This window comes from Colobus angolensis, unplaced genomic scaffold, assembly GCF_000951035.1.
Source record: "Colobus angolensis palliatus isolate OR3802 unplaced genomic scaffold, Cang.pa_1.0 Scaffold129, whole genome shotgun sequence".
NCBI lineage: Eukaryota > Metazoa > Chordata > Mammalia > Primates > Cercopithecidae > Colobus > Colobus angolensis.
Window position 1 is genome coordinate 1,896,872 of NW_012114141.1, and position 12,564 is coordinate 1,909,435.

At 38.5% G+C, this 12,564-nt stretch overlaps 1 protein-coding gene across 1 annotated transcript in view; it reads right to left on the reverse strand.

The window, feature by feature from the left end:
• Nucleotides 1–10,400, reverse strand: part of COL6A5 (collagen, type VI, alpha 5) — a 94,992-nt gene extending 84,592 nt beyond the window's left edge. Inside the window, 3 exon segments of the mRNA XM_011933773.1 lie at nucleotides 3,974–4,606; nucleotides 7,188–7,787; nucleotides 10,334–10,400. Coding sequence (XP_011789163.1) covers nucleotides 3,974–4,606; nucleotides 7,188–7,787; nucleotides 10,334–10,400 — 1,300 coding nt within the window.
• Between the last annotated feature and the right edge of the window lie 2,164 nt (nucleotides 10,401–12,564).

Here is a 12,564-nt window from a genome sequence, read left to right on the forward strand (position 1 = left end):
CTATCTAAAGCACACCTGTCATTGTCTATCTTCCTACAGTGTTTATTTTCTTTATGTTACTTTCTGAAGTTACCTTCTTCATTTATTCATGAGCATGGCCTGTTTCTTACCACAGAATGTAATCCATGAGGACAAAGACTTTGTTTATTTCTCTGCTTCTGCCCAGTAGGCCTGGCATATCATAGGAGTTCGATTTTTTTTTTTTAATAAAATACTTCTCAATGTTCCTTCCTTTGTTAAGCTGAATCTATGAAAAACTACTTTTGCTTTCTTAGCAGTCTGTTTACTACTTTATGTAGTCACTTATAGAAACCGGGTAAGAGAAATAACATATTTTCAAAATTTTGGGTTGTGTGTGTCATTATCTGGTTTTCTTGACAGCTCTTAGGTAATTTGTAGCTATTGACACTACTTCAGCCCACAGCAGTTGCTCCTTAGGAAATCAGATATACTGAAAAGAAATCTGACCCTGAGAAATGAACTATAAAATCAATACATAAAGCATTAGGGCAAAGATAAGTGGTTATCTGCAGAAGACAGGATTGATCCCAGGCCAACAAAACTTGAAAGTAACCAGAATGCATTAATTTATATATCTAATAAAGAAGAATTAAGTCTTGAGCAAAAGAAAGGTAGTGGTGATCAGCAATGAGGGAGAGAAAAATGTGAGTAGGTAACTGCAGCAATGCCCATCCATCCCTGCCTAGGGCTGTGCTATCTAAGACACTAGCCACTAGTCACATGTTGCCATTAAAATGTAAATCTAAACTATCCAACATCAAATAAAATTAAAAGTCATCTCCTTGAATACACTACCTACATTTCAAGTACTTAACAGCTCCATATAACTAGCAGCTAACTTATTAGACAGCATAGACAGAGAATATTTCTATCACTACAAAATTTCAATTAAACAGTGCCAAAGAATGTGTCCCTTGGCTCAAGGCCTCACCTGTGCATTCATATATACAGATATATATAAAAATATAGATGTATGTATTTAATTTTAAAGTAGAAACATCTGCCCAATTGAATGCTACTAAACATTTCAATTATAAAACTACAATAACTCTCTTGTTCTGATTCCACAACCCCACGCAGACTTTTGATTACAATTTAGCTTCTAATTTGGCATGTCTATAGGGAGAGAATGTACCACTTGGAAGATGTGAATGTCCAAGCCCCTGGGCATTAATAGCTCTCATTTTTACGTAGAGAATTGTCATTCTTTTTCCATACATCAGTCGCTTGAGTTTGATTAATGTGAGTTTAGCCTTGATTTAATGAAGTTTTATGGAATAAAAAATGAACACTTACTATGTGCCAGATGTAGTGGATATAGCAGTGACTAAGCCAGCTATAGATTTTTCTCTGAGCGTTGATCATTCTGAAATTGCAAAGCTGGCCACCACATTCTAGACCACAGGAACATCACTAAGGTGGTAGGTCTTAAATGTTGCTAGCCTGAGTTAATTAGGGAGCTCACTAAAATGCATGGGCCCAGGTCCTACCCTCAGAGACCAATCCAGTAGTTTTAGAGTGATGCTTGGGCAACTGAATTATTAACAAGCTCCTCAAAAGACTCTAAGTTTACAACAGACACTGTTGGTGTTTTCGCCTATATTTTCTCAAATCTCTTACCATTTTTATGCAAACTGGCTGCTAGTGCTTTGCTTTCACTCTCAATGGCAAATGCTATATCTGTGGGTGAGCTGCCCCTGAGTTCTGGAAACTTCTTTGCCTGGCACTTGAACCAGAAGTGTCCAGAAATTTACATTCCCTGCATGTGCTTAAATGTAAATTCTCTAGTTACATATTTTTTTTTCCTTGCCTGGGACAACTCTGACGTTTGATATACACTGTCTCTAGAATGACACCATGGAATTGAGCTAACATTACTATCCATGGGACTTTTCTTATTGTCCTTTCCTTTCTATTCCCATTTCCTCATTTTCCTACCAATTTCCTTTTTTTTTTTTTCCTGGTTACGCTTCCTAATATATCAATTTCATGTGAATTGTTACCTGGCATCTGCTTCTGAGGAGCCCAACCTAAGTCAGGTACCAACATTTTAAAACAACTGGATTACTAAGGAGTTACATAGTGAGGCCTTGTGCCCTAGCTTGGGTCCCACATCTTCCCATTTACAATTTCTGTAATGACAACAATGGTTTTTTTGTGGCATCACTGCAAACTTCTGAGAGAGACTATGTCACACATCCCTTCTATGCCCTAATAACAGTATTACATTGAAGCTGGTCTGAGTTTAAAATTAGCCTTCAATATCATTGGAACATTAAAATTCCTTTCCATGTTACGTGCTGCCAAATTCCAGTTTCAATTGCCTGGAAGCATTTTCTCTACAGAGAAAATGTGTGAAGACAGCAGATATCTCAGAATTAGATAAGCTCAAAGTCATATTAAGTATCTCTTGGCATGTACTTTTGAAAAGAGCTCAGTAAAACTATAGCAGATTCACAAAGAATCTTAACTAGAAGATCCTTCACTGGAATGATAGAAGAAAAAAATAGGATCAAAATGTCAGATAATAACCATGACTGTGCATGAAAATACAGGTAAAAGGATGTCCCTGCAAGACTTTTACAAAAACAAAACATTGGCCTATATATCCAACAATTTAAGATATGTTTTTTTAAATATGGTATATCTATTACATGGAATATTTTTCTCAACCTAAAGGAATTGTTTCAAAAGAATATTTAGGGAAACAGACAAACTATCATCATATCAAGATGATGGAAAAGTGGGTAAGGCAGATATTACTAGTTATCTCCAATATCCATTTTCTCCTTCTTTACACCAATTGAACTGCCAGTTTTAACCTAGGTGCTTGACTTCCCCAAATAAAGGTCACATTTCCCAGCTCCCATTTTCATAACTTAGGTGTGACATGTGACCAAGTGCTGGCCAATGGGATATAAGCAGAAATGGTACACATAACTTTCGGGAGCATCTTTGAAGAAAAGGTGAAGAGCCCTGCCTTTTCTTCCCTTTTGTCTTTCTTGCTTTCTGGATGTGAGGGTGATGCCTGGAGCCATTATTTTGGACAACAATCCTAGGAATTAAGCCCATGAACAGCAAAAAATAATGTGGAAAAAGACAGGGTCTCTGACACTGTGGTGTACCAGACTAGCTCAGTCTGCCTACCTCTGGACTTACTTGTGAAACAGAAAAAATAATCTTACCCTGTTTCAATCACTGTAATTTTGGTTTCTTCTGTGGTCACACCCAAATATAGTTGTAACTAATAAAAGTTACCCAACTCTCTGCCTATACTGTTCAGTATGACAGCCACTAGACACACCTGGCTATTAAAGTTAAAATGAATTAAAACTACATGACATTGAAAATTCAGTTCCTCCATCACACTAGTCACATTTCAAGTGCTTAGTAGCCACATGTGGCTGGTGGCTGACCTAGTGGACAGCGCAGATAAAGAACATTTCCAGCATCACAGAAAGGTCTGTTGGACAGCACTGATATATACAATGTGATATCATTTTTAAAAACTCTGTGTCTGTGTGTGCATGAATGAAAGGAAGACAGAGAGGGAGAGGGGGTGGAGGGATGGGAGAAGGGAGGGAGAGAAAAAGAGAGGGATGGAAGAGACTAAAGACAACATGAAAAGTATTAACGGTTAGAGGTGATTCTATTTTCTTCTGTATGTCAAGCCATACTATTATGGTATTTTATAATTAACATATATATTTTACATTTTATTGAGGTATGATTTACATGTTATAAAATTGATCTCTTGTAAGTGTATTGTTCGATGACTTTTGATAAATGTATGAAGTTGTATGGGCATCACCAAAATCTAGCTTTAGAACATTCCCACAACTCCTGAAAGTTCCTTTATCCAATTACAGTTGATCCTCACTCCCCCGCTACTCAGTCCTAGGTAACCACTTATATTACTTTTATAATTAGAAAAGTATTTTTAAAAACATACCAGTTTTATCAAGGTTCCTCTGTTCAGCGTAAGTGGAAATTTGGGACCATATTTCATTCTGGAGTTTTTTAAGGAACTTTGTACTATAAGTTTCTAAGTCTGCATAGGACTTCAGCATGGAAATTGTCTGTTCTGGAGGGTAAGACACTATTTCTTGTAACTGGGTATTGTTAGCCCCTTGGATGCTCAAGGCAAACACTGTTTTGAGTTTTTGCCGAAGGTTCAGTGCAGCATCACGCACCTTATCATCTGATGGTCTGTGGGTGACCAGGACTGCAATCTGAGGCACTCCCTGTGCTCTTCTGCTGCCATATGACTCTGAGAAGCCGTCTCTTCTCATGTGCTCAATGGCAGCCCCTGTATTGGATTTCCCAACTTGGATGGAAAGATTCTTGATTTGCTGCTTAAATTCAGATTGGGTTGTGCTTGATTTAAGAAAAGAAATAGTCTTGGCACTACTGCTGTAACTTATCAGTCCAAGTCGCATGCAATTTTCCTTCACATCCATGGAGCTGGTAATGTTCTCCAGGAAGGTCTGAAGATGCCTTAAATTTCCTCTGGTCCCAAGTGACTCATCCACCAGGAACACGAGGTCAGCAAGTGAATCTTTCTGACAGGATATGGGGAAGGGAACTATGGAGAGAGAAAAAGTGTGAGGATTAGTATACACCACTGGCCCAGAGAGAGAAAGGTACTTTTTACATTGTCAAGCACATTAGTTAGGATAGAGGTAGTCATGATGGATGTAGACAGTATTGTTTTCTTTTAGTGAACAAAAGATCAAAATTCTAAACAACACGTACAAGGTCTTTGACTTCAAAAGCTTTCCATATGCTGTTCCCTCTATCTGAAGAATGCTTCTGATCAATTTCCCTACCATATCCCATGACCACCACGACTATTATCTCCATGACCACCATCACCACTGGTATGATCACCACCACCACTGCCATCACTTCCACCTCCACCACCACCACCACCACCATTGCCGCCACTACCTTCACTACTAGTGAAGTGAAGGAACCACCACGTCCACCGTCGCCGCTACTTTTCCCACTGCCACCCCCACTCTCAAGAACTGGGATGCAGGGATGAGTTAGCAGAAATATCTCTGACCACAGGAAGTTCACATTCTCTAGGGAGGGTATATAACTAGATTGTACTATTTCACATAGTAATAAGTGCTAGCAAGGAAATAAAACAGGTGACTTGACTGACTACAGTGTCGCTAAAGGAGGGTTAACTTACCTGAGACATGAAGAAATCAGGGAAGGCCTCTCTGAGAGGATCACATATGGGTTGAGAAATGACTGGAGAGAGGAATTCAGCCACGTGGAGTTCTGAAGGAAGAGGAATTTTGGCAGATAGAGCAGCAAGAGGTGGGAACAAGCAAGAAGTCCAGAGTAGTTGGAGTCCATGAGTGAGGGGAAACACTGACGGATAAAGCCAGAGGGAAGCAGGGCCCAGATATTCTGGGAGTCACATGATCTTATTTAAATATTTTAAATATCACTCCAGTTGCTGAGAGGAAATACTGAATTCAGGGATAATAATTAAGAAACAATGGTCCTAGTCCAGGAAAGAGATAAGGATTCTTGGGCAAGTATTACAGCTGCTAAGATGGAATGACAAGGATAGTTTTAATACATGACTTAGAGGTAGAACAGAAAGCTGGATAAATTGGATGTGAGTATTGACAACAAAAGAGGAAGTGGTGAAAACTCCTGGGTTTTTGGCCTGAACGACTGAGTGAATGGTGGTGGTGTCTTTTTTCAAGATAGGGAAGATAGTGAGAAAAACAAGTTACAGGGGGGATTTGTGTTCTGTTTCAGACATGGTAAGTTCGAGAAACTACTGAGTATTGAAGAGGAGATGCCAGGTAAGCAGTTGGTTATACAAATTTGGAATCTAAGGTAAAGTACGCCATATTCACATAAAACATAGACTCCAAGCACAGGTAGATGAACTGCAGGTGTGGAAAGCTAGCCAAGAGATAAGCTGAACCTTGCCAAGAACTACCCATCTGTGAGTTCTGAGAAGGCAGAAAGCGTGTCTTACTTAACACTATCCTTCCAGTACCTGGTGCCTGGTGAGAGCTCAAAAATATTTATGGAATTAAAAATAATTCTCATAAATCTACCAATCTACTCTGAATCCCCCATAGTTAGCTAAACAAATTCCAAGAATGACCTTCTCAGGTCAGTATTGATTTGCAAATAGTTGTTACTAACAGTAAATAGTGTGCCAAATTCCATACAAGCCCCCTCACTCATATTATATGGTAGACACTATTATCCTCACTTTACAGGTAAGGAAACTGATGCTCAGGGTTAAGTAAGGGACTCAATGTCCTAAGTGGCCAAGCCAGGGTTTGAACTCAGACCTTCCTGACTCCAAAGTCTTTGGTCCTAAACTCTAAAAGTCCAGGATGAGACAACACAGTAGACGCAGGGCTCAACACAGCAGAATGCAGTCCACTGAATTGCATTACTGCACCACTGAGGGCATCCCCTCTTCTTCCTGGTTGAACACAAAATATGAACATGCACTAATAGTGTCTCATTCTAAGGTTATCATTCTTCTCACTGAGTATCACTATATATCAGTTCACAAGCATTTATTGAATATTTATTGTGAGCCTCATACTGTAACAAGACTGTGAAGGAAAGAGAATAGACAATGATCCTATTTCTTTATCTATAAGATCCTCATGTATTAATTCATTAAGAAATAGAACACCAGCTCATTGTCAAGCACTGTGCTTGGCACAAAGGATAGAGAGATAAGTTGTCAATCCTGCCCTCATGTGCTACCTGTTTCTTGCTCGGTGGTGGTGGGGAAGGAAAGGAGGACAAACACAGAAATGGATAGTTAAACGGAAAGTGCTGCTGTCATAAGCTGTGTGCAAGGAACTGAAACCCAAAAAGAAATTAGAAAGGAAAGATTCCAAGAGGAAAAGGATGTAGGGATGAGATTTATATGATGACAGGAGTTATTCAAGCTATAAGAAAACAAAGGAGTGCAATAAGATCAAGCTCTTGTCAGAAAAAAATGGCACAAGCAAAGGCAGAAGTGAGCAGGTATGATGTGTAGAAGTTTCCAATACTTCAACATGGCTAATCATGAAAACCTAACATGAGTTGCAAGAGGTGAGGGTGGACAAATGTAGACCCACCTGGGGATCAGGCACCTCTTCAACCAAGGGCTTCCTTACCTTGCATATCAGCATCGATGGCTCCCTCCTTGTACTTGGTTACATCCTTGATGATCTGTGTCATGTTTTGGGAAAATGTGCTGAGGTCTCTGATTGTCTGAAGGTTGAAATGGAAATGGGACATGGCCATGGCCTTCAGATTTTCCTCAGAAGCTTTCTGCACCCCCACAGAGATAATTTTCACCCCGTCTTTCTGCAGGGCTTTTGAAGCCTCTTCCACTTCATCCTCAGACTCAGCCGAAGCCAGGACCATCAAAATTGGGGGAAATTGTGTCCTGTCTCTCCCATTTGTGGGTGTAGAGAAATAGGTCCTGTGAGCCTCCTGAAGAGCCTTTCCTATCTGCAGGGACCCACCAATGAACTGAAAGTTCATCTTGAGGTGGTTCAGCATGGGGCTCCTGCCTTTAAAGGTGTTCAGATGGAATTCACTGTGAAACTCATCGCTGTACTGGGCCAGGGCTACACGGTATTTGTTGGTCTCTATGGGGAGACTGTTGATCATTTTGTTGATGAATGTTTTGACAAATGGGAACGACTTAGGTCCCAGGTGATCGGAGCTGTCCACCAGAAACACAACATCTGCATACTCAGGGCCTGGCCCTATCAAAATAAAATAACAACAAGCATAAACAAAGTTATCATTCAGCCTTTATATTTTACATCACAATACTTATTTAAGACTACGCCCTAGTGTTAAGTAGGGATGTTTCAGAATCTGATTATTCTGATGTATCAGAATAATCTTTTGGAGGTCAAACAGAAGAAACGATAATTGCCTTTGCTAAAATGTCAAACAGAAGGGCTTTAGTAAAGTTAGCCAACAGATATACAAGAGACAATAAACTTCTTTCTTTTTTTAGTTCTGGAACCCCAAACTCTGATACTGTACCAACCCAGAAAGTCCCTGACTGGACTGGTTTGGCTGTGTCCCTACCCAAATCTCATCTTGAATTATAGCTCCCATAATCCCCACATGTCATGGGAGGGACCCAGTAGAGAGTAATTGAATCATGGGGGTGCTTACCCCCATGCTGTTCTCGTGATGGTAAGTGAGTACTCATGAGATCTGATGGTTTTATAAGGGGCCTTTCCCAATTTGCTTGGCACTTCTCTCTCCTGCTACCATGTGAAGAAGGACATGTTTGCTTCCACTTCCGCCATGATTATAATTTTCCTGGGGCCTCCCCAACCATGAGGAACTGTGAGTCAATTAAATCTCTTTCCTTTGTAAATTACCCACTCTCGGGTATTTCTTCATAGCAGTGTAAGAGTGGGCCAAAGCCATCTGAGGGCTACAGCAATTTTTGGAAACATTATAGAGTAAGCAATTGTCTCAGGTGGCAGAACACAGTCTAAGACCAGGATTTCAGATGAAAGTGCTTGATTGAGGGCATGCAATGTAAGAGAAACAGGACAGGACAGGGAACAAGCAGAGAAGGGCATGTCATCAGGTAAGGTCTAGCTTTGGCCTGCTCTGCAAGAGGCTCTGGAGCCTAAATTACAGCAGAGCTGTCCCTCTTTGAGGCAAGAGGGCCAGTTTTTTGTACTACCCTATTAGTCAGTCATTGGCTGCGGACCATCCCCAGAAGTTGAAGAGGAGCAGAGGGTTGTAGGCAGAACCTTTTAGTTAACTGGGAAAGCTGAGAACAGTTCCCCTGAGAAAATGGGGCACAGCCATGAGCTGTTGCCAGCAGTATTCACAGTAGCTGGGAGGTGGGTGCACCATCCAGACAAGAAAAGTCTGGCAAGGGAGATGCCAATAGTATCTACCTTAGCAGTCATGGTCAGCCATGCTGCTATTGAATTAGTAATGTGCTAGTAAATGTCTAACAACTGGCTCTCTCTTTCAAGGTAACTCAGAAATTCATCAGGAAATCTTAGAGTAACACAGTGACAATGCACAGTTAAAAATATTTCTTTGAATGATGTTTTTAGTAATTACAATAGAGTAGAAAAACCTGCCTTTCATGCATTCTCTCTCTTTTCCTATACAGACACATGTGCACACACACACACACACGCACACCACAGTCGTGTGCTTCACAATGACATAATGACATTTCAGTCAACAACAGACTGCATATATGATAGTGTCCTCATAAGGTTATAATTAAGCTGGCTGGGCTCACACTGTAATCCCAGCACTTTGGAAGACCAAGGTGGTAGGATCACCTGAGCCCAGGAAATTGAGATCAGCCTGGGCAAGATGATGAAACCCTGTCTCTACAAAAAATATAAAAATTAGCCAGGTGTGGTGGCATGCTTATGTAGTCCCAGCTATTTGGGAGGCTGAGGCAGAAGGATTGCTTGAGCTGAGGGAGCAGAGGATGCAATGAACCGAGACTGCACCACTCCACTCTAGCTTGAGTGACAGAGAAAAAAAAAAAAAAAAAAAGATTCTAATAGAACTGAAAAATTCTTATCACCTAATAACATCATAGCTGTCATAATATGGCAGTGCAAGGTATTGCCTTTCCTGTGTTTAGATGTGTTTAGATATATAAATTCTTACCATTGTATTATACTTGCCTACAATATTCAGCATAGTAACATGCAGTATAGGTTTGTAGCCTAGGAGCAATAGGCTGTATCATATACCCTAGGTGTGTAGTAGGCTACACCATCTAAGTATAACTACACTCTATGATGTTTACACAATGACAAAATGGCCTAATGAGCATTTCGCAGAAAGTACACCCATTGTTAAGTGATGTATGACTGTGTGTGTGTGTTTGTGTGTAAATATATATTTCATGCTTGTAAAAGGAAAGCAAGGCAATGGTTTAGTCATGAAATACTTAGAATTTGTTTCTGTGTGGGGTTCCTTTTCTTTCATTTATAAGATCAAGATTCAAATGGATCTATAAACAAATGGACTGACTCAATCCATGGAGACATGTAATATTGAGATTGAAGCAAATCAATGGATAACTGAATTTTTCTAGCCAGGTGCAACATAACTCATGACTTTTTCTTATGGCTTTGTGCTGTCTTTGACAAGTTAAGTTTGTTTGATATTGTATAACAATTACTAAATGCTGCATACTTTGATTTTTAGTAAATAAATTATTTCCCTCTGTTTATTAAAGTTTACTGAGGTATAAAAATATTTCCTAAATAATAATAAACATAAAATACACTGGTACCTGGGCTCTGGTCTGCCAATGTTTCAGTCCAAATGATTAGGACAAATATAATTAGCAGGATCTTCATTTTGTTAATGAAGATTTTTACTTTTGTTCTGCAAAAAAAAATTATTTATGATATGAAATTTTTTATTTTTTACCATTAAATAACTGTGAAGATAGTTGTATTAGAGCATGGTACACTGTAAACAAGTATTTGTCAAGCAGTGCCAAGTGTGTTTATAAAATTCATCAAGCATTTGGAGTATCTGTTGAAAATATTAATGCTAATGTTTGATGAGCCCTGGCTAAGGCTCAAACACCTTTCTCTTGCTTGACAAGTGTCATCTAATTTAATTCTCACAACAATCTTATAGGGAGGTACAATTACTACACTTACATGACAGATAAGGAAACTGAAGCACCAGATGTCTTGGTAAGAGGTAGATCAATCCACAGTACTAACCCAGACAAAGCAATTGCATCACCCAACCTCTTAACCACTATGTCATAAGCTTTATACAAAATTAGTGTCCTCACAAAATTTACATAGTCACTATTCTCTACCCTTTATTATTATGCCACTATCATATATGTTCATAATTTGGCTAAAAAGCCAACAGCTACACATGTCTCTTCCTTCATTGAGTCCTTGTGAATACTGCTTCCTCACTTACAGTTATGCCCAATTTCACAAAGTACCTTAGGTTTGGTTTTTCCACATAGTTCACAATCAATCAGAACACTTCCTGGGAAATTAAAATCTCAGGAATTTAACCAAATCAGAGTTTGTTCTTTATAAGAATAGAAATAGATTAAAATGGCCAATACTCAAAAAATAGATCTGCCTTAAAACAGATACCAAAGGTATAAGGGCTGATTTTTAGAGCTCTTTTGAAATTGTTACTCATTAAAGAAGATTGATAGAATCATTGGAAGCTAGATGTGGAAAAGACCCTATAAATCATTTAGATTAAGCCCCCAGTTCAGAGGAAACAACATTTTTATCACCTCAAAAAGAAACCCCAAACCCATAGCAGTCATTCCCCACTCCCTCCCCCATGCCACCCTTCTATAGGTGCTGGCACTGATCTTTCTTTCTCTATGGATTTGCCTATTCTAGACATTTCATATAAACAGAATCACATAATATGTGGCCTTTATGTTTGACTTCTTTCATTTAGTATGAGTGTGTATCAGTACTTAATTCTTAATTCTTTTTTAAAGCTGAGTAATATTCCATTGTATGGATGTATAACGTTTAAAACATTAATTGTCAGTTGATGAACATTTGGGTTGTTTCTACTCTGGTCTGTTATAAATAATACTGCTATGAACACTTATGTACATGCTGATGTGAATATATGTTTTCATTTATCTGGAGTAGGTACCTAGGAGTGAAATATTTGGTCTTATCATAACACTATGTTTAACATTTTGAGAAACTGCAAAATTGTTTTCCAAAGTGGCTGTACTATTTTACACTTTCAGCAGCAATGTATAAAGGTTCCAACTTTTCCACATCACCATCAACACTTATTTTCCGTTTTGTTATTATAGCCATTCTAGTGAGTATAAATGGTTTTCATTTGCATTGCCCTAATGACGAATGATGTTATCTTTTCAGGTACTTAATGGCCATTAGTATCTCTTATTGGGTGAAACATCTATTTAAATGCTTTACCCATTTTTACTTGGGTTATTTGTCTTTTATTGTTATAATATAAAAATTCTTTATATATTCTAGATGCTTCACAGATATATGACTTGCTAATATACTCCTGCCATTCTGTGGGTTGTATTTTCACTTTTTAAATGTGTCTTTTGAGGCACAAGTGATTTTAAATTTGATAAAGTCCAATTTATCTGGGTTTTTTGTTTTATTTTGCTCCTAATGCTTTTAGTGTCATATCTAAAACACCATTGCCTACAGTCACTAAGGGTTACTTGTATATTTTCTTCTAAACATTTTATAGTTTAGCCTTGCATTTAGTTCTTTAAACCATTTTAAGTTGTTTCTGTGTGTGGTGTGAGGTAGGGATACAATTTCACTCTTTTGTATGTGGATATACAATTACAGTTGTCCTAGTACCATTTGTTGAAAATACTTTTCTTTCAACATTGAATTGTCTTCACACCCTCATCAAAAACAAATTTACTATGAGTGGATGAGTTTATTTTTAGACTCTCAATTGTATTCTATTTATATATATATATTTCTATCCTTATGCCAGTACCACATAGTCTTGATT